The sequence below is a fragment of the Larimichthys crocea genome, chromosome X (assembly GCF_000972845.2).
Source record: "Larimichthys crocea isolate SSNF chromosome X, L_crocea_2.0, whole genome shotgun sequence".
In the NCBI taxonomy this organism is placed as follows: domain Eukaryota; kingdom Metazoa; phylum Chordata; class Actinopteri; family Sciaenidae; genus Larimichthys; species Larimichthys crocea.
Genome location: NC_040020.1, coordinates 12,132,075 through 12,154,094, shown reverse-complemented (window position 1 = coordinate 12,154,094; position 22,020 = coordinate 12,132,075). Strand labels below are relative to the sequence as shown.

The following is a 22,020-nucleotide window of genomic DNA, read 5'->3' as shown; positions in this document are numbered from 1 at the left end:
GCATGTGCAAGGTTTGATCTGAACTATAGTTAGCAGAAGTGCAGCTCTAATGTTGGTCTGAAGGGGGCAATATAGGGAGAATTAGACACTGTAATTGAAGCGACTCCATGTATTTCTCACATTTTACCACAGAGTGTCACTGTAGTCTCTAAGAGAGAACACTGGTACACATCCCAGTGAAATATCCAAACAAATGCAACTAAAGTATAAGAACAAAGAACATGGGAATCTTATTTTCAAGCTTTATTTATTTCTATAAACAAAAAATTCAACCAAAAAAGGTGAACTATCTAACAAAACAGAGTCAAGCACTAAAATATCAGAAAACACGAGACAGAAGAGAAGAACGGGACATAGAGACTGTGGGTGGCAGGAGTCCTCGTCCTCTTTTACCTTGCATTCAACTACTTATTGCTTACAAATGTTTACATCCATAATTATCATTTGTTGAACAACACCCACAGCACTGACGAGAGAAAGTAACAAAGCAGTGATATTAAATAACATTAAATGGGTTATTTTACCCTGAATCATGCTGTCATTTTTATCTCTGAGCGTCAGTATTGGGTACAGTTGTTGATATCAGGGAAACATGGATGGTAAAGTAGGGCTGGTTTTACCTTTGAGTCTGCCACTGATAGTTTTTCTGGAGCAGCTACATATTAGCTCTAGTTTTTGCCTGAATAGCAGCTAACCCTTCTTTCTCCCTTTGTGCTGTTGATTTTAAAGTTAGAAGAAAGTGCTGCAAAATATACAGCAGTGTTAATCGTTGGAGTTAACAAGCACATAAACGGGCATTGAAAGATCTGTTTTCCCCTTGATAGAAGAATGTTTTGAATGTATTTCAACAAAATGGATCTGACAGCTGTAAAGACATTAGAGGTTTCCTGTGTTTTTAAATCTGTGTATACCACGCATTACTGAAATACTCCACACCTGAATTAATGTGACACCTGTAATACACAGTAAGTCAACAGTACCACCTACTTTGTATTAAACCACACATTTTAGCTCCAGTAAATAAAAATAAACACAAACAACAATCAACAAACCAGACCTGGTTGAAAGTGTAACAGACATCCATTGAAATACTCGCAGTTACTTAGTTAATTAGTCTGACTTACATAGAGAATTACATACAATACATTCTAGATAAGATGTCTCATTTCAGTAAATAAAACTTGAATTGGCAGCTGCAGGTACTGGAAACATAAATGCTGGATAATGTAACAAGTGTAACTAGAGTGTAGATTTTCATTTACAGAAACATTTCTACACAAGTGATCACACTATTCAGCACCAGGGTCATAATAGGGGTTAAACCAAGGTGAGAGTTTACTCACCTGTTTTCACATCACCTGTATTAATTAGTAAGGGAGGGGCATTGTATTTACCACTACACTCTGTCCAGAACTATCAATCCAAGTCATGTCAAGTACTTGAACGGCTTCTGACTCTTTCCCAGGTCTGTCACAAATAAATATATTCTGTATATAGCAACAAATCTCACAGTAGCCAGGTAACAAATCTATCTATATGTATTAGCTTAATATCTGAGGACAGTCATTCGCTAAAATATTGTTTAGATCGAATAAGAAAAAGGTTACAACACCAGATTTTTACGATCAGGTCAAAATCCAATATTATAGCATTTCTCAGAGGTTTTTATTTAGGTTTATCTAATTCAAAAGGGACATTAGCTTTTTATATAATTGGTAGAAAACATCTTGAATGTTGACCTTGGAGCAGAACAAACAGTAATGACAGCACAACTCATTTACAGCATAATAATAATAATAATTCATCCAACTCATCAATAGAAATGGATTGCTAAAAGTGTCCCGTCACCTTTCAGTGGGTCCTCATTTAAAACAAGACCTCCAGCCCACTTTATTAAGTAATCTAGACACTTGAGGAGATGATACTAAAGGATTGATGGTGACACAGTAAGCTTCACCTGGTTAGTTCGTTCAAAGAGCTACAGCAAATGTTCAAGCCTGGAACCAAAATCAAACTTCATAAACACATAATGTCACCTTTGCATGCACTGAAAGCTTAGAAGGACACTGCTGATTAATCCCCATTGGATCCTTTAATATCTGCTAAAAAAGCGTCTAGAAGTAGAGAGAGGTCAGAGATTGCCTGTGAACCTCAAACAACCAAACCTGACATGGGGCGTAGTCTTCTGGGTAGGTCATCGATGGTGTGATGCTTAGAAGGGTGACAAGACTGGATTTGGCAAACTGGTAGTAGTTGAAGAAGGGTAACAGAGGGTTGAGAGTAGCTCTGGTTTCTACACATTTGTCCGACACTTGGGGAAGATGGGTCCTCCCTCAAGCCTTCTCTTTCTTACTGTAGAGGAGAGGAGGATGGACACGGGTAGAAGAGGGAGGAAGGAAAGGAAACAAGGAGAAAGAGAAAAATTAGAAACAGGATACAAGAAGGTGCTCTGTCATCATTACAAGTAAGCGAAAGCAGAACAAAGTAGGCCTGCCTTATTTGCTTTACATGACTTAAGCAAAAGGAGGCAAATGAAAGAAGAGGTGACAAAAAGATAAGAGTACTTTGTCTTCAAGTGGCAGGAAGTGGCTTTAGTAGGAGCTCTTGAAGGAAAAAACAAAAACACGAGACAAAGTTAAGACACTAACAAGAGCGAGCTCCTACTGAGCCCTCCTTTTCTCCCATGGTCTGTGTACTGCTGTGCACCACAGAATTACAATATATACTGAAACAATAAGGGCCAAATGTAAAACAAACTAGATTTGAACTTGTTGGTCTTAAAAGAGTACTACACTGATATTTCACTGCACTCCTACAACACTGTCATACTCGAGCAAATCAATGCAGCAGAATCAGAGAGGTTACCTTTTTGACTCCATGATTTGTCCTTGCCACAAACCTATTGCCTACATTACCCACAATGCCACCACTGATAGTTCAGACAGAGATTCAGGTGTGTTATCCTAGTGGTGGCTGATGTAACCTCGAGCTGCAGAGGTGTAGTAGAGTAGTGACTCCACACATGTAGATATTTTGCATTTTCAGACTTGTAGCTTTCAGCACTGACTGTCACTGCAAGTATCATCACTTAAGACAAACTACAAAAAGCTCTCACATGAAGTAGTACCCGCCAAGACCTGGGAGCAGAGTATGATGCATCAAATCAGCCCACCTACCCTGTAAGGCCCCCTATCCTTTGAGTTTCTAGTGTAATACAGCGGTGCATACAGCATTAACAAACAAATCTGCAATTTAATAAATGATCGCAAACACAGTAAACCTGGAGATTTCAGGACCACTGAGGGTTTGAGGCCCCACTTTGCAAGGTTAGCAATCCAGTTTTGTACATGAGAAGTGTTGAGAAGCACAGCGGCTGAGCAGTGGAGGCTGAATGCCTCCAGATGATGCAGGAACAGTAAAAACGGCAGATAAGGCGAAGAAAGTGATCAAATAAAGTAAAAGGTCCAAAAGAGAGACATAAATAAAGTCACCAATGAAAAGACGATAGCAGAGATTTATTACTGGAAAAGTGATGCAGAAAAGAGTACAGCCAAAAAAAGATGGAACTTCCCAAAACTGCCACAGCAAGCAAAAAAAGAGACATTTTCATCCTGTTGAATCAGATTTCAGGACGGATATAGTCAACTGATAAAGGATCAGTGTTTTCAGCAGAGCTGTGAAATCAATCCTATCTGCAATTTATTCTTCTCTAACTTCCTCAAAATTATAGGTTATTTTAGCCTCACAAACGCATCGATATTTCATATGAAAGTTTACTTTTCATTATTTTACTTCTGTTGAGCAAAGGTTGAGAGCTCTCAGATTCTTTTTAGATAACCTACTGGTCATAATTCCCTGTTTCTGGATCTTCTAGACTTCAATACTGTCCAGTTTGTTTTTACACTTTTTTGAGAGATATAAATAACCAAAAAATTGTTGTGACGATGGTGAGGACTGGAAATCAAAAACAGCTAAATTTGGGAAGCTGGTCTTTGCAAAACAGAGATGACTAGAAGATGAAGAAGGATGAAGTGATGAAGCAACAGAAACTCTCAGGGGAGTATGACAGGTCGTGGCAGAGCTTTCCGGTGGTCTGGAAAAACACCAGGTGATTTTGGCAGAAGAAAGGCAAGGCTGAGCGGTCAAACGGTGAGGTGTTTGTGTTCCAGTTTGTTTTTCTGTACTTAGTCTTAGACTTGAACTTTTTCCCAAAGGCCCTCTCCAGCTCAGGGACAGACAGAGTGAGGGTGAAGGATCCGTCCGACTCTGACCTGACGACTCGGGCTTAAACATGACGCGGGGGGAGGAGAAAGTTATGACAAGATTATGACACATCCACTGCTGGTGGAGGTGAAGACAGACAAAATGGTATCAAATCACACTCAAATCACACAAACTCAAACTTAACAAGTACTAATTCTGTAAAGCTTGTAAGGTTTTTGTTGGGACTGTGTTAATTCAACTCTTTGTAGAGTCTTCAACTCTTCTTCAACTCTACAAAGACGATAAAATAAAAAAATGAAATCAGCAAATACAAGATCTTTATAATTAACACATGTTTAACAAGAACCCTGTCTCCCACCAGTTTCTTTTTGTTTTCTCTCTCAAGCATAGACTCTTTTTTTTACTGCTGATGTCATGACTTAAGAAGCCACTGCTTTGATTGGCTGGGGCTTTCTGGCCGTACTACTGAGTTACCGGCCGATGATATCACTCCCGTCCTTCTATGAGAGTCTGATTAAAGTAGAACCAAGAAAGATATAGTCAAGATTAAGTGTTGGCACTGACGCATGCAACAACCAAAAGTGCCAAACACAATACTACTGAAAGACTAGTTACAGAGGACATCAAATACATTATGTGCTAGAAATGTTATCAGTTCAGAGGGTTATCATGAACTTTTGTCAGGTTCCAGATTCAGTTTGTCAGGTATAAAATGTCTGTTTATATGTGCCTGTTTCAAGGACTCAGTCATGCATCTGTGCTTTAAATATGCATGTGTGTGTAACCCACCCAGGTCGTTGTTGTTCATCATGGCATTGGAGCCTCGGAGGCGTGGGCCCTGCTGGGTGAAATGATATCCAAACTTCAACAGCGTGGTGTTTTTCTCCAGCATGCTGGCTATCTCCATCTCCACCTTGTTGCCTAACGGCTGGCTCTGGAGTGAGGAGACAAGAGGAGATTTGGAGATGAATTAAGGAAGGGGATCTGTGGTGGCAAGATAGAAACATTAGGGGAAAGGCGAGATTAAAAGGTAGCAATCTCCATGGCAACAGAGGAGAAGAAGTAGCAGGGGGTAACGCGCTTTTTCGTTTCAGTTTCTACTTCATTTTAAATCAATGGGATCAAACTGAGGGAACATGCTGTAAAGACAAAAGTCCCTAAATCATTCAACAAGCTGAACTAATGAGTGGGCAGTGAGTCACACATGTACAACTATGCAGGGTGACGCATCGCAATGCACTCAGGGAGAACTGAGACTGAAGTGGCAAAGATGGTTTGTGTACACTACCCAGGTACCCACGCACATTTTTATGCGCAGTACGTGTGAGTCTGCAGTTAGTACCTGATTATCTATCTTGAGCTCCTGTAGTGTGGTGTTACTCTGCAGTGACTCTATGAGGGACAGGATTCCAGTCCCTGTAATGAAGTTGGACTCAACGTTCAAGCTCTTCAGTGTCGTATTCACCTTCAACATCTCTGCTAAGGCCTGAGGAAAAACAAACACACATGCTGTATCCTTAATGCATGCATTATTTTGCAGACATTTGGTCTTTATTACTGCCAGAATTAGGTATATATACATCAACATAAAATGTGAGCGAATGAGGGAGGGATGATATGCAACGTGTATTCTTGATATATAAATGTAACATATGATATGATCAGTGAAAATATAGATCAGGTAAAATGGATTCAGTGCAGCATTTCATAATATTACATTAGTCACTTACAAATGCTACAGGGTCGTTGCTTCTGGTTCCTACAATACTAAACCTCTCCACCACAGTGTTTTTCATCAAAGCCTCAGCGTACGCCTTCAGGGTCTTGATGGGGATGTTCTGGGTACAGAAAAAATTACAGCTCTGTAAATGTCATGTTTCATTCATTATTCATTCTCAAATCCAAAAAAAGAAAAAAGATTAAGTTAAGATTTGTATTTTTTTATGTTTCCTGTTTCTATTTTTGTAATTTTAGTCACACAAACTATAATTTACAGTTAAAAGGGTTTATCTGCACCACATCTCTGTGTGTTATGATTTTGATTGTGACTTTGTGGCATGATAGATTCATAAAATCCAAAATGTGTCATAGTACTTCAGTTTGTTTATGAAATGCCTAAAATGAAAAATAACAATTCAATTCATTCTATTGCAATAAGATTATTTGTTTTAAATTAGACGTTTATTTTTTGGTCAAAATGTGAGAACTAAATATTGTGCACTGAGGTTTGTTTCTAATAAAACGTGATATGTATTTTCTCTGTGACAAAGTTTGGTCTTCCTCTGCAGTAAGTACAAAGTGTGGAAATACTTCCAGGAACAGATGACTATAAGTTAAGATGTTTCATATATACGTTTTACAGCTTAGTTTCAGGTAAAGCTGCTAAATCAAAATGTGAGCCTTGTTTTTAAGTTTGAAAGCAATTCATCGCCTCTCTTGTTATCCTCAACAGAATACACAACACACTCTTACCCTGATGTTGTTGAGATTGACTTCGACCAGGTCCGGGTCGTTCCTCTTCATTCTCAACAGTGTCTCTTCTACGTCAGTGGAGTTGGGTTCTTCATCAGGGACTGGTTTATACTGGGTACACTGGATTACACCTACAACACGATTACAGAACACAGTCTCACGTACAGCAGGACACATTTACACATGTTTGCGACCCTTTGCCCAGCTGTCTCTCTATATAAAATCCCTACCAATACATTTGTACATTTTTTGAAGTTTGTCTTCTGATCACAAAAACAGAACAAAACATCATTATGTCATGTATATATCACATATAAAGGATTAGGCAGTTAGTTTCCTATACATTTGAATTAATTTAATCTAAATATAAATGCTGTGAAAAGTTTTCTTTAAAGAAATGTTCTTAATGTAGGTAATCCATCACAGTGAATATTGTGATTATGCACAGAATGCAGGACAGATGCATCAATTAATCTAAAAACGCATAATGCTTGATGAGTGAGTAAATCGGTGTGTTATTTCATGTAAATAAGGATTTTATCTAAGATTAGGTTATCCGCTTGGACGAATAGTTGGTCAATACATATATAAAATTTGTATGATTTCTGTCAGTCTACAGTAGGAGAAATTGGCAAATAACAACTGCAGTTCCCTTTAAATGTGCATGATCAGATCAGGCAAAAGCCAAAAAAATGGAAATAGAGATCTTCAGATCTTCATTGTCTCCAATGCTAAAACAATAACAACAACAACAACAACAAAAAAATCATTGTTCACAGTTTTTTTTATGTTCTGTCCTATGTATCAGTACTGGAAACAAAGCAAGTGGATCAGATGTTTATAGCTGGCTCTCTTTATGAGAGAAGCTCATATTTGGAAGTCAGATGTTCGGCCTCCGTCTCTGTTTAGAGCTGGAGGAGAATCTATAGGATGACGCCACCATGCAAGATAAACAAAGGCTTATTAACTTCTGTGTGTGTAATAGAGTGTTATAAGTAATATCAGAATACCATTGTTTACATTGTATAGTGAAAGATGGACATATTATGCTAATGAACAATGTATGAGCGTCTACATACAGTTAGTTTTATCTACTTGTTCACTTGGTACAGTCTGACTCTGTGAAACTGTATTTGTGCATACATGGAGTGCAAAAAAGACAGAGCCCATCATCTTTGGTAAAATAAACCAACATTCTGCTAACATGAGATCATTACAGTTGATTTTAGTCCAACTCGACTCACTTTACATTTTTCTTGAATGAGGAGATCTTTTAGTCAAACTACTTGAGTGATCTGCTTTATTTTAGGATTGCTTTACTTGTTTTTGGAAAAACCCTGCACCGAACATATCTGTGGTAGAACCAAGTGAAGACAGGTCATGCAAATAAGTTTTAGTACATGTGTGCGAGCGTGTGTGTGTGTGTGGGCGTACTGTTGAGGCCCTGCTTGTTGACTATGGTGCTGCTGGCGAGGGCTTCATAGTACTGCTGGTTACTCATCAGGGTGTGCATACCTAGGATAGCTGGAAGACAGCAAAAAGACTGAATGAGGATGGAAAAAAAACAAAAGGAACAAACAGAAGGTCAGAGGAAGAAACAGAGAGAGAGAGAGAGAGAGAGAGAGAGGGATGCTGAAAAGGAGTCAATAGATTTCATGATCGTCTTAGTTACAGCGATACAGTGGACCACCATGCTCATACAGACAGCACATCAGCACTTGCAGCATCACAAGCAAGTCAACCTGACACCGTCATCAAGCTGTAAAGCTCCAGGTATGCAGCAGTTTAAGTAGTAACCACAAGTGAGGTCCCGCCCTCTGTTGGCTGACTACACATAAGTGCGATACTCCACCTGGTGCATCATAACTACAAAGAACGTCAGGATATAAGCCTGTGAGGAATTTCAACCTGAGGAATCCTACTTGTGTCCTGGCAGCAGTGAATCTGAAATATCTTTTTAGACTAAGCAGCTGCTCTGTGGACGCTATATAAATGAAACAATTCAGACAGAATTATTACCTTGTCTATTGGTCAGACAGATAAAGAGCATGGGGACTGTTTGCAAAGACAGTTAGGGAACACAGGCTTCTCTTAGAAGAGATAGGGTATGTTACCGTTGACATCCAAGGACTTCTATTTCTCATTTTCAACTTCTGCTCCAAGCAGCAGTATTGTTTGATAAATTTCTGTCATGCTTATGCAGGTAGTAGACACTCTGGTACTGCTTAACATTAAATGCATTTGCATACTGCAATAAATCCTGCTTACAGAGAGATTTAATGTAGTATAGAGTCATGATCTTTCAACTTTGGGAGCTAAAAATGATGACTTTCTACTGCTAATGCATTTTAAATTATACATACATTTTCTGGAACAAAATACACCTTGTGGGATTACTAAATATAGGACTTTCATTGTTAAAATATATATATTTTACGCAAAAAAAATACATTAAATACAGAGTTCAGCAAATTAAAAAAGTCAACGAGACCTTTGAAGTGTGTAAAACATGGAGTGATGTGTCTCGATTACTTTTTTAAATAAATATTTTCACTCATCAAATGTTTGTACATGCAGCAACATCTTTGCCACAGCAATGGCATTTACCATACATTACACACAAACCATGACAATCCTTGTGTAATGTATGTACAACAGAGACATCTGTCTATCTGAACATATCACAGGGTCGAGCTGTGCGGTCTCCTATACGTATAAGTTGACAACATGGAAACAATGACAGAGAACAAGAATCGTTCCATGCAAACACTGCGTGCGGTCTATGGATACCCTGGGTGGTGTTCAGCTAGCAAACAGAGATATCCAGCAGGGATGGAGGAGGTGCAGGAGATGAAGGGACTGATGGAGAGATGAAGGGGAAGGGTGAAAGGAAGGTGGAAGGAGCGCTAAAGGAAATGGAGAAGATCTGGATTAAGGAAAAGTAAATGAATGTAGGGGAAGTCCAGGCTTTGATGGCATTTACGCTGATTAGTGAGAGAAGGTGAAGATTAAGAATATTCAACTGCACATTCATCATCAGATCCAGTCTAGGAAAATTATTCATTCTGGTACTTTTTTTGTAAGTATGTGTGAGTGGGAGTGGGAGTTTTTTTATATTATAAACACATTAAATCAGATTAAATTCTATTGGAAGTATATTCTTAACAGCCTTTACCACACGGACTAAAGTAGTGTTTTCTTAAAGTAGACATTTTTTTGATACAGGACCACAAAATCAATCAAATAAAAAATCGATTAAAACTTAAAACAATCTCTATGCTTGGTGAAAAATGAGAGAAAACTGAAACCAACAGGCCTTCTGCGTATAGCCCATTGTGACTGTGCGGAAATGTGAGGAGGGTGTCATTGTGTTACCTGCGATATCACAGAGTTCAGCATCAGAGGCACTAGCCAAGGCTTCTTCTAGCTCCGGCTCCAGAGTCACGCTCTCTATGATGGGGTCCACCCTCTTTTTAGGCACGAAGGCTTTCCCTACAACATGAGCAGAGAGATTCAGGACAAAAACACACACTGCAAGTAATAATACTACGTTATTACTGGCACTGAACTCTTAGCTGATGGCATTTTGTGAATTTAATGTTCCATTCCACACTAACACATTTTGACTTACAGTATATATAGTCTGATTAGACCATGTACATGTACTAATAAGGTTTCAGTTGCCTCAACAGGTGAAAACACCTGTGTGGGAGGCCTTTAAAGTGTCATAATGTGTGTCATGATGACAAATAACAAAACAAAGGCTATTATAAGATTATAGATTATATAGGGTATATGAAGTATTCAGTAACACAATTATAGTTGTAGTATAATAAACAGTTTTTGATAGTACAAGCATGTTATTCAACAAAACATGAGCAGACATGTTGACTAATCATAGAAGAAAAAGCACAGGTGTTACTAATAACATTAATGACGGCTCTGCTCTATTAAAGTGACCCAGTAAGTCCCAGGCATGACAGTGAAACTGAGGCTTCTAGAAAAATCATAATTATGATGTGGAGCTTAATGTAAAAAAAGAACTTTTTATAAGTCTTTTATAAACTTTACGGTATGACTTGAATGCAGCATCAGTGCTCACAGGAAATATGACAGATAAAACCATGAGAGATAAATCATTGTCATGACATTTCACCTTTAAGAAAAATAGACAAGTAGAAATAGAAAGATTGAATTATAGATACAGTGAAGACCATTAACACCGTGTTAGAACTTACAACTCATAACTTATAAATACAGTTTATACAGAAGTATGTGTTTTATCTTTATTTCCTGTGACCAGCTCCTGTTATACAAACAAACGTTCTCTTACGTAACAGAGCTAAAGTGTCTGAGGTAAGTATCCCTTTATTACGTCACAACTGACCACAAGCTGGCGTCACTTGTCTGACTCAGAGATTTGTGTCTTCACTGACAGGTCTGCTATGTCTCTGTTTGTGGTCAGTTCTTCAAGTTTCAGCCAGACATTTTTTTGGCTGAGAATAGGGCAGAGAGAGTGAGGCAAGAGGTTGCAATCTGCAGCCACACCTCTATATGCCACTACATCTTACACACAAGGGCAGAAAATAACAACACCAGCAAAGAAGAACATGATGAAAGTGACAGCAGGGAGACCTTCTAGAGTTTCACATAGAGATGTCTGGTATCTCTCGCCATCCATCACACTCTGCTATGTCCACACTAAAGTGGTGCAGGCTTGCTGACAGGCGTCACAAGGCCTGGTGAAGGGTGGTCTTTGGAAACAATCACTCTTTTGGGGAATTAATTACTGAATTAAGGGTTTCCTGAGACACCTTTTAAAAGTCCATGACTAATTTGAGAGTTAATCTGAATCTCCTCCAGCGTTGGGCATAATATTTGAACAGGTACAGTTACAATTTCCTCAGTTTTTCTCTACATCCCCTATGCTACACCCTCTCCTCAGATTTCATCGATAATACTTAGAGAAACCTGAGTGTACTGAATGTTCTTATCATCTCTAACTTGATAAAAACAGTTTATTGATCCACACAAAGCCACCTTTCTTATTTTTACAATGAGAAAATAAATTCTTACCTCTCTTCTCCCCTGTGAAGGGCACCAGGTCTTCTTTGTCAGGATGCTCTTTGGCCTGTTTCTCCAGGTGAGCCAGCAGGTTGTCTCTCTGAAACGTTCCTGTCGGAGCTTTCTTTGTCTGGTCCTTCTGTCGCATACCCGCTGGCAACAATGCATTCTAGACAAGGATGACAATTTAAATCATTTAAAAGGAGAGGCACTGGACATTGGAAAACAATGTTTTTATTTTAATTGAATTTTTCTCAGTTTTTTCTTCCTTTTATAGTAAGTCCTGTAACACCTTGCAACATCAGTGCAGAACAATGACTTACTTCAGGATTTCCTCTTTGCTACAATAACACTACTGAAAACATCATTAATCTCCATGATATATCTTCCGAGCACCAGTGAGTGCACTCTTTTTGAGCAGCACTTCAGTCAGGGGTGAGGCACAATTCCTGCACGATGAAGAGACCTTTCTTGGTCAGACCTCATCAGACCTTTTTTTAGATTAGAACATCTTTAAATAAATATAGCTATACATTAAAATGATAGTGGTAATGACTGACCAAATAAACAACATGCAGGGTACATGCAGTAATTAGAAAGATTAAAAACCTGTTGAAAGTGTGAGATTACACACTCACCTTCTATATATTTTTGAAATTACAGGATTAAGACAAAGTGAGATAGACATAGAGCTGGTGGTACAGTAACTTTGTCCTGGTTAATGTAACTCCCACATCAGTCATTATCTGCAGGACCAAGGCATTTCCCAGAGCTTTGCTGCTCAGCATGTTATTTTCAACCTAATGTAACATTAAAAACCAACCTCTCACAAGCGCTACTTATAGCTTCATATCTTATCTGTCCTCTCAGCACTCAGAGGCCTCCCTCTCCTCATAACTCTCTGTCACTCTCACTCTCTTTGTCTCTCACTCTTTTCGTCTGCCTTCAGTCTCTCTGAAAACATCCTCAGGAAAATATTGCCTAAGCAGCAAACAATTTTCAAAAATGTAGAATCAGACCACATTTACATGATTGTTTTATTGGAAATAAACTCTTAGGAAGTAATCTGTCTGTTTCTCTGCTTCTTTCCAGTTTCCAGTAGTGGTCCATAAATATTCACGTGACTTACAGTAGTATTTATAGTGTAGCTGAAAGTATATCACGCCATCACTGCAAAGCTTATGTCACACGTTCTTTCAGCTGTAGATAACAGGCACACTCCCATTCTCAGCATGTTATTTTTACCAACATGAGACTACAGTATGTCTCTCTCTTCCAACTGTACTTTCCCCTGTCATGTCACCTCCTACTTAATTTATTCTCTATTGTGTCTGATTGTTTTTCTCTCAGGAGCCACAGCAATCATCTATGAGCACATGAACAGAGGGCTGGGGGTAAGATATGTAAGCAAGCAAAAAAATTGCCAATAACAGATTTTGTTCACTTTTTTAACCCTAACCCAGCATAATGAGCTGTAAACCTAACACTTAAATAGTTAATTTGACAAACAGGCAGCTTATTTTACACATCTAGTCGATACATCAGCATTTATTTGAAGCCATGTTAGCCCTTTGATGAACCTGTGACTTGTGTATGTCGTTTGATGGTTATCAAAAAGATGGATGGATGGAGACGTGTTTTTGGCCATCTCCTTTTCGCTTCAGTTTGGTCTCCAACTCTTAAAAAAAAGCACAGTATGTCTCTTTAACTGCAAAATGTTCCACTATATTCATTAGCTGTTCATTGACGTTGTCTGTCAGCTGTTTGGTGCTAGGCAGGTAGCATTGGTTTGTCAGTTTCGACAGTTTTTTGGGTGAAAATAGCTACCGGTACCTGCTGCGAGTTATGAGTGAACCAAAAGAGTCAAGTTGCCATACAACCAAAACAATAAGATGAAAGACACTAAAACACTGCAGCTTTAAGTTTTGTAAATGTTCACTTTAAGGTAAGCTTTTCATGATTTGAGAAATGTTACCTGTAATTTAGGTATTTTACTCAGATTTAAAAAGGATGTCAGAGTTCTAATCTCAGAGTTCAAGTTACAGCCACAAGGATGAGACCACAGTCTTAAGAAAAAGTAAACAGTATTAACCAGTCTATGATGTTGTTTGTCACTGCATGAATGCGTGGCTGTACTATATGTACTAAAACGCAAAATGTTCTCTTGAAGATTGACAATAAATGTATCTTTTTGCAATCACAGTACAGTTGGCAGACATGTTTTTTATTTTTTTTGTCCAACATGATGGAGATTTTTTTCAAGGGTTACTGGAACTGATGTGGGACTGGGAAGGCTTGCTGGGAAGGTTTCGGTACATTTCAAAGCAAATAGGCACTTAACGGTTGTGTAACTGGGAGGTTACCCTCATAAACAGGCACAACCAAGGTAAGCATGCACGCACAGCCTCTCACTGTTACTTCTGTTTACGTCATTGGAGTCCCTTCGGTCTCTGACTGCTGAGATCAGTCACGCTGACAAACACACACACACACTGCACATAGTACCCTTTCCAGTCATCCCCTTGGCATTGAGGTGGAATCTAGTCTCTTTATGGGCAGTTAGACATTCATCAGAAAGCTATTACAGCTGCTGTCACCAACTCGACCCATGATGCATCACTGAGGGTACGGAGCTGGCGGCGGATGCATCAAATGCAGAACACATTATAAAAAAAGCAACAGAAACTAAACACGGGTATACCTACTGCCCAAATGACTAACATGATACACCTCCATGCCTCCCACACACTGCACTTAATACAGACATAGAAATACTGTAAATGATAGTGAGGAAGGCGTGTCAAACAGTAGCACAGCTACTATTTATGTTTTTCTATAAATTGTGTATAAAATGCCGATTAAAGGATGACGTCTTCAGTTTGTTGTGTTTGACCAAACAGCCCCAAAACAAATTGTATTCAATTTATAATGATGTTAAACAGAGACAGTCTCATATCTGAGAAGCTAGAATCACCAGCGTTTGGCAATCTTTTGCTGGATTAATAAATAAAATGATACAATACAAATTTCAACTAATCATTTTAGCACTAAGATGCATACTGTATGCTGTATGCATACCTGTATGCACTGTAAAGAGCCTTAACTTTATGTTGCATCCAGTTACTTTTGCAGCTGACAAAAGAGATGATTACGTCTTTATTTTTTAATTTAAGTTGTTATAATTCTGGCCAAATAATCCACTCTAAAAACCAAAACCAAATGTTCTACAGTGGAATAAAATTTACACTATTTACACAACTAACCTATTTTTATTGTAGATCATACATATGCTGTAAAACTATATGGTTTAAATCCAAAACTGTAAGGCAACTTATTAATTTCACTAATTATCTTTAGTTTGATTACAGTTAATCAGATAACATACACTCTACTGTGTTTAACATTTACAGACATTTACTCATGAGCACATTTAAGGGCATTAAACTGTTTTGTACTCTGCACTGACTAAAAACAGAAATTAGTCAAGATAAAAACACAAGGATGTGGTTAGTAATATACAGCATACTGCAGTATATACATTAGGGCACTCTGGTTACCCTGTATGGCCACATAACTCTCCACTGACACCAACATAGTGACACTAACTCCTCCATAGGGGATTTAAATTATAAACTTACATCAGGATCCAGCTCTTCTAATTCATCCTCTAATCGCTGCAGCTCTTCCTCTGACAGTTTTTTCAGCAGCTCGTCCTCATCTACGTCCCTGTACTTCTCCATCTCCTTCCTCAACACCGACATGATGGACAGCTCACCTGGCAACATGGATAATTTATTTAACATGACATGCAAAGAATATAAAACAGAAGTGTTTATACGATTATATTTTCAATGGAATGGAATGATTTTTATCCTATATTATTAAAATTTGGGTAGACATTTGGTTTTGCCAACCTTCAAAATTGCTTTTACTTCAATCATCATTAGCTCTTGTCTTGTATTCTCTGTGCAAGGTTTAGATTTCTTTATCTGAGATGTGACATTCAGTGCTGCCAACTTAAATTTGTAGTGTACAAGCACACAAGATGATCTGAAAGGTAATTAAAATGGTTCCCTCACCTCAATAACCCCTCCAAATGAGAAAGACAAAAGATCAGGAGCCTGCGAGACCCTGGGGTTTAAAAAACAAAATCTATATCTGTAGATGGAAACAGCAGAGAAAGCGCTAATAAAAATTAATGTTGAAATAGTGTTTGAAGGACCAGAGCAAAGCAAAGCAGAGTTTGACGATCAATCTGCAAACGAAAAAAATCACATGCATCAATGTTACTTTACATTACTCGTTGCTGTAAAAAAAAAAAAAAAGACTGTACCTCGATGGCACCCAGCGCAGGGGTAAAATAACAGCAAAGGCAGCCGTGAACACTCCTGGATAAGAGAAAAACCTGGAGGAGACAGAAGCACCAAGTAAAAAGAGATTAATGATTCTCAGAATTAGAAAGCAGTACATATATCATCTGGAGAAAAGAAATTAAGCATCATATTCTACTATTTTCTGTTTTTCTCTCACTTTCCTGTCTTCATTTCTCTTTATAGTAACTATTAGAGTAGCCAAAGAAGGCTGGGAAAGAAAACGTTGTTTTAAACTGTTTTTCACTTTTATGCCATGTTGTTAAAACACTTTTCCCCCCTCCATTTTTCAGTAACTAATCACTGAACTACCACATCAGAAATACTTGTGTAAGAACATAACCTTTACAAATCAACCGATGTCATTTTCACTGCTGATGCACTGAAGATTCATTTTTCCATTTCACATTCCTTTACTATTCAAATTGTACATGGGGGCGGTTGGCAAGCTAGCGGAAGATTTATCGAGAGTTACAACTTTCCTGATAAGGCAACTTGTGTCACTTAAACACATTTCTTCAGGGTAGCTGGTCTTAAAGGACATTTTAGAAAATACCAGTACCTTTAATTACATTCTTGCTATTAGCTTATGTTTGTTTGGCTAATATAAAACTACAGCCAGATGTCGGTTAGCTTAGCTTAGCATAAAGACTGTAAACAGGGGGAAACAACTAGCCTCCAGTCTTTGTGCTGAGCTAAGCTATTAGCCGCTGCTTTCACATAATAAGAGTGGTATTGACCTTTGTTCTTTGTTGGAGACTGAGACTAGTTCAAAACCTAATACATGGTGTGATTTATGGTCACCCCAGGTAATATCAAGGAAGCGTTTTTGACATTCATGGTCACCCCAGGTAATATCAAGGAAGCGTTTTTGACATTCATTTGTGGTCAAAATGAAATAATTTAAGATAGAGAGAGAAGAAAATTTGATTTTGCCAATTGGATTTGCATGATGAAACCCAAGAAAACGAGAACAAAAATCATTTATACACAAGACTAATTTGTGCATGTGGCCTTCACTTATAGGGATAAACAATGGTTCAAAGTATAAGCCATCACAAAATCACTTCACTGCTTCTTGCTGGTTTTCTGGCATTTGCCTCATCTAATATTTTGAAAAAGGGAACACTAGGAGTAATGTAGAAGGCGTCATGAAAATGTGTTTGACAAGAAAAAAAAATAGAAAATTGGCTTGAACATCAGCTGTTATCAATGACAGACACACAGGCGACTCACAGAAGAAGAAAAACATTCATTCAAATTAGTTCAACTACAGACTACTGAAGTATGACTTGCTGCAGTAGCAAAAGTGAATGGACAAATCCCTTTTATGTGGTCCTAACAGCAAACAAGCTTTTAGCTAGCCTGTCCATCTTAACTAGTGCTTTATTTCCTCTCAGAATCATATCCTGCTGCTGAGAAGTATAAAAGTCAACCTCAGATAAACCAAATATCTTGCCCGGGAAAATGTTTTTCTCTGCTGACGGTGTGGACAGACTGGAGGTCTGTGTTCCTTGCTCTGACTCACTACATTTTATGACAGTCTTGGCTGTGGGGCCAGCTGAGCTGCAGCAGAACATTATGGGTCACAGCACTAAATGCTCGGCATACAGCTAAGCCCTAGTTCCTCAAAACTATGGGTCAGGGTTTGAAATGTGTTGCTGATAGATGTCCCCCTCACAACACTACTAATAACTTCACTGAGCCTTCATCAAAGGATGAGTTCTCGAATTAGGCATAAAGAAAAAAAAAATGCTGCATTCAAGAAGCGCAAATGTTTTGATCTCAAGTATGTCAGCAAGTGTGTTTTGGCTAACCTCCTAAAAGGTGGGGTCAAGTGTGCTCTTCTTTTGTTCTGCTTTCTGCAAGATCCATGACAAGACATGTTTCCAAAACCAAAGATGAAGAACTGGGCTGAACTCCAAATAATATTGCAAGTCTGCTGGAAGAGGCCAACCTGCTCTGGTGATATCAAACAGACCCATGCCTGTATTTATAACGTTTCTACAAGCTTCTGCTTTATTGGAGTACATTCATTGGGCAAAAGGGAAAGTAAAGATGGCCTGAATCACCATATACTCTGTAAATATAAACACTTGACTTGACCCTTGCCCTCTAAACCAGGCCTGTCCAGTCCTCAAGCCTCTAAGAATAGCAACACTGATACAGGATCATTAATCAAGTCAGATCTGTGTAAAACCTTCACACTGGTGTTACATAGCAGCTAGTGTCAGCACGGCCTTTCTCGCTGTAAAATTAAAAAGAAGAGTTCACAATTGAAATTTCTGGAGCAATTTCTATCAAAACTTTTCTGTTTGATTTTAAACATAAACCCTGGAGAAGCTGGGACTTTTTCAGCCATGAAATCCTCATAACTCTCTGCAAAACTCACACATTCTCTCAGAGTGGCCAAAAACTTTTAACAGCCCATAAATCGTCACATAAAGCACAGTGAGAGCACAGTGCTGGACTTTTAGATGCTCCGACAAGTGACTTCCTGCTTAATGTCTTCAAACAACTTACACTGTCGTGAAAAAAAAAAAAAAGATGACATGAACAGTGCACAGTGTGTTGGTGTAAGTTATGTTTCACTTAAACTTTCTTCCGTTTGGTGAGCCCAAGATATATTGCTGTGTTCTCTAAGGTTATGTCAAACTCAGTTAACATAGGAGCGTGTACTCAGTGGCCTTACGTAAATACTCACTTTTACAAGTAAGTATCTTATAGATTCAAATACGGATAAAAACATAATTAATGCAACAAACAAAATGTTTGAAGGCAGATCGGTAGTTGGACAAATAAGAATTTTTTTTATCTCCTGGTAATAAAAATATATAATATCGCTGTAGGGTGACATGTATTAACAGACATACATGATGGCATTTATCTTATGCGTTATAGGAGTTAATTGTGACATTTGTATGGTGTCTGTCTAAATTATCTTTGCAAGATTGCAGTTGTTAGAATTACACAGATCTCTGAAATGGCAGCTGAGAGGCAACTGGACTACTTCCCTCTGCCCCTTGGATGTGGCAGAGATAAGCTACCAGAAGGTGTGTTTTCTGCTCTGACAGTAACACTTACATAGTGGTGGAACACTGATACAAAGCATGCAGTAGATTCTTACCAAAATACATTAGAATAGATTTAAACAATCAGTTCAGTTAAATGCGGGCTTGAGATAACAATAGAGAAAGTGAACGCCATGATTAAAAAGAATGAATCACTAAGACATTCTCTCATTCGACCATCTTTCAGCGCTCAGGAAACTAAACTCATCAGTGATGGCTGCTGTGTCGTTAGCCTCCACTTTGGGGACCAGTATGGCGTTGTATATCATGAAGTGTATAATGAGGGAGGCCAAGCAGCTCTCTTGCTGCCTTGGACCTGAGGTCAGGCCATTTGTGCATTCTGCAGAGGTCAAAATGTCACATGTGCGACACGTCACCTGTCAGTGTCATGTCAAGGTAGCTGCAGATATGATTCATTACTAATCCAAGAGATGAAGAAGTTGAATATGCATGTTTTAGATGCTGAAACCCTGCGCAACAATGAGTTAATGACAATGAGGGAGAAGCAGCGTTTGTTGCATGTTTACCACAGAGTATGCAGGGTTATGCTAAACAAAATTAAGAGAGGAAAACCATAACTTAACCAAGTAAGAAAAGTTTACAAGGCTCTATTTACTCTACAGTGATGTATGTAGGTCAAAGACGAACTGACAACCAACATGTCAGCAGACAACTGTTGCATCTCACAGCACTTGTTGACTGAAATCCTGATTGTGCAAGGTGGTTTTACATTTTCTACTTAGTCTGCCAACCTACATCAAGTTAAAGTGATTTTTAAACCTTTGTGCAAAAGTTTGGACCAATAAAGTTTAGGAGATAAGATGAACCCAGTGCAGTAGAACTGGTATTAATGACAACATAAAGTGTATTTTCTTGTATCAATGACAGGAGTTAATGTACATGATGAAGACTGTGCAGGGCTTTGGTGTGAGGTCTACATCCTCCAATAAAACAATGTCTAACAGGAGGGAAAAAACTAACAGTGAAATTAAAACATATATTTCACTGTTTTCCAAGAGAAGGCATCTTTATTCTCAGTGGCCTCATGCAAACTTACTTTCTCTGAGTAATTTTCAAAGTGTTGTCCTGCATATCATTTTAACCCTGATATGTGATCCTCACTAATTTGACTGTTTTACAGCACGCAGTATAACTTTTGCATTTATTTCCGTACCTCCTCCACCGCTATTTATAGCCGGACGGTCCCGCCGGGTGACAGCAACGAATACTTTGACCAGATATGGTTTCCTTCAGAGCCGGCTGGAGTCGCACTGCCCGGTCCGCTCTGCTGCAGGCGCACAACCCGGGAATCGGCAAAAGAAACTCCACTAGACAAAACCGTCCATGACCCGCAGATAATCCTGACTCCTGCAAGTTTTCAGCGTGGTCACAAAGTTTCCTCCCCCGTCCCTGATCGTCTCACGGCGGGTTAGTGGAGGCTGAATCTCATCTCCCGCAAAGGGCAAAGTAAACTTATGGAGAGAGAGATCCTCCTCCTCCTCCTCCTCCGCACCCCAACACGGCTGCCCTGTCACTCGAGTGATGTCATGAAGTGGAAATGCGTCCATTATCGGACAGGGACACACATCTTTATGCATACGGGCCTATACTCACTAAATATGCTAATTATGGTAGCGTTTCGTTTCGTGACCCACTGAAGGGATGTTAAAGTCAGAGCTGAAGGTACTCACAAGCAAAAAAAAAAAAAAAAAAAGTTCTCTACTATTTTGGAAAATATGATAATTTGTTAACTTAGCATTATTAAACAGTTAACTTAGCACACATGCTAAAACAGGGTAACTAAACCAGTTGCCAGGCAACCATTGGAAACTCCAGGAAGTTACTAACAGTCTAGCACATAACCAGTGAAATGTCAAATTGTTTACACATATTTTTCTTTTAAATAATTTGAATAAATCCTATATAATTTAGTGAGATTTAAACTACAAATTACTGTTGGACAGTGGCTAACTCTTCCCACTTCCAAAGCGCTAAACTAAGCAGACTCACAGCTGGATAACTGTTTACCGCTACCCAAATAAATAACATGTAATAATTATTTTCTGTGTTTTTTAAATGCCATTTAATACATTTCATGTGTATTGACTCGTACTACTTTATATACAAGGATATGTAAAGTCAGAGATGTGCACTGGAGTACTGTTTTGATGACTTGCAACTTGACTCGACAGAAAAAAAAATGACATGACCAGAACTTGAACCAGTTAAAGTTTAAATATAAAAATGTCCAACCAATGTTGACATTACAAGCGTCTGTATAACTTTAACTGATAACGGGAGCACACACTGAGAATGGTCTGTCATGGACAGACTTGGTCACAAAACATGACTTGGGACTTGTAAGAGACCAAATGACTTGAGTCGCATGTCAAACACGAGTTATAGAGTGTCAAACTATTAGTAAACTATCATAATATTAAAGTACTCCTTCAACAGAAGAGGGGCCCTCGAGGGGGAGCTAGTTTTAATGACTTCACACAGTATAAAGTGAGGGAGTTTAGTCCAGTGGTTCCCAGCCTAGAGAGTGGACTGCCTCAGAGGGTCACAAGATAAATCTGGTGGGTCATGAGATGATTAATGGGAAGGAAGGAAGAAAAAACAAAGTCCCGTTATAAAATTAGTCTAATCTTTTGATTTGTTTAATGAAATCATCTGGGAGGCCTAAATTGGAAATCTGTCTAAATTTGTATACATATGAAACATGACAAGGTTCCTGAAGTAGATGCTACTTTTATGCAAGGAGACAGGTGCCACACAGTTACTACTTTCTTTTTAAAGATTTCAGTCAAAGTGCACCA

At 38.6% G+C, this 22,020-nt stretch overlaps 1 protein-coding gene across 4 annotated transcripts; it reads right to left on the bottom strand.

The window, feature by feature from the left end:
• Nucleotides 1–228: 228 nt before the first annotated feature.
• On the bottom strand, nucleotides 229–20,869 carry tmod1 (tropomodulin 1). Of its 4 annotated transcripts, none has more exons than XM_019265056.2 (13): nucleotides 20,376–20,868; nucleotides 16,094–16,165; nucleotides 15,840–15,918; nucleotides 15,399–15,535; nucleotides 11,773–11,929; nucleotides 10,072–10,188; nucleotides 8,131–8,220; nucleotides 6,697–6,827; nucleotides 5,955–6,062; nucleotides 5,567–5,710; nucleotides 5,014–5,158; nucleotides 4,185–4,284; nucleotides 229–2,352 (listed from the first exon to the last, which is right to left on the bottom strand). In XM_019265056.2, the coding sequence occupies exons 4-13, from the start codon at nucleotides 15,519–15,521 to the stop codon at nucleotides 2,334–2,336; spliced, it is 1,134 nt and encodes a 377-aa protein (XP_019120601.1). In that variant the 5' UTR covers nucleotides 15,522–15,535; nucleotides 15,840–15,918; nucleotides 16,094–16,165; nucleotides 20,376–20,868; the 3' UTR covers nucleotides 229–2,333. The 4 variants fall into 4 exon arrangements, with proteins under 4 accessions (XP_019120601.1, XP_027139456.1, XP_027139457.1 ...); XM_027283655.1 differs by having other exon boundaries at nucleotides 15,840–15,891; XM_027283656.1 differs by lacking the exon at nucleotides 15,840–15,918 and having other exon boundaries at nucleotides 20,376–20,869.
• Between the last annotated feature and the right edge of the window lie 1,151 nt (nucleotides 20,870–22,020).

Coding starts and splice junctions, on each gene's coding strand:
- tmod1 (XM_027283656.1), bottom strand. CDS start 15,521: ATGTCGGTGTTGAGGAAGGAGATGGAGAAGTACAGGGACGTAGATGAG. Junction 6,828..8,130: donor CAACAAGCAGGGCCTCAACA/GTACGCCCACAC, acceptor ATCGTGTTGTAG/GTGTAATCCAGTGTACCCAG. Junction 4,285..5,013: donor GATGAACAACAACGACCTGG/GTGGGTTACACA, acceptor GTCATGTTTAAG/CCCGAGTCGTCAGGTCAGAG.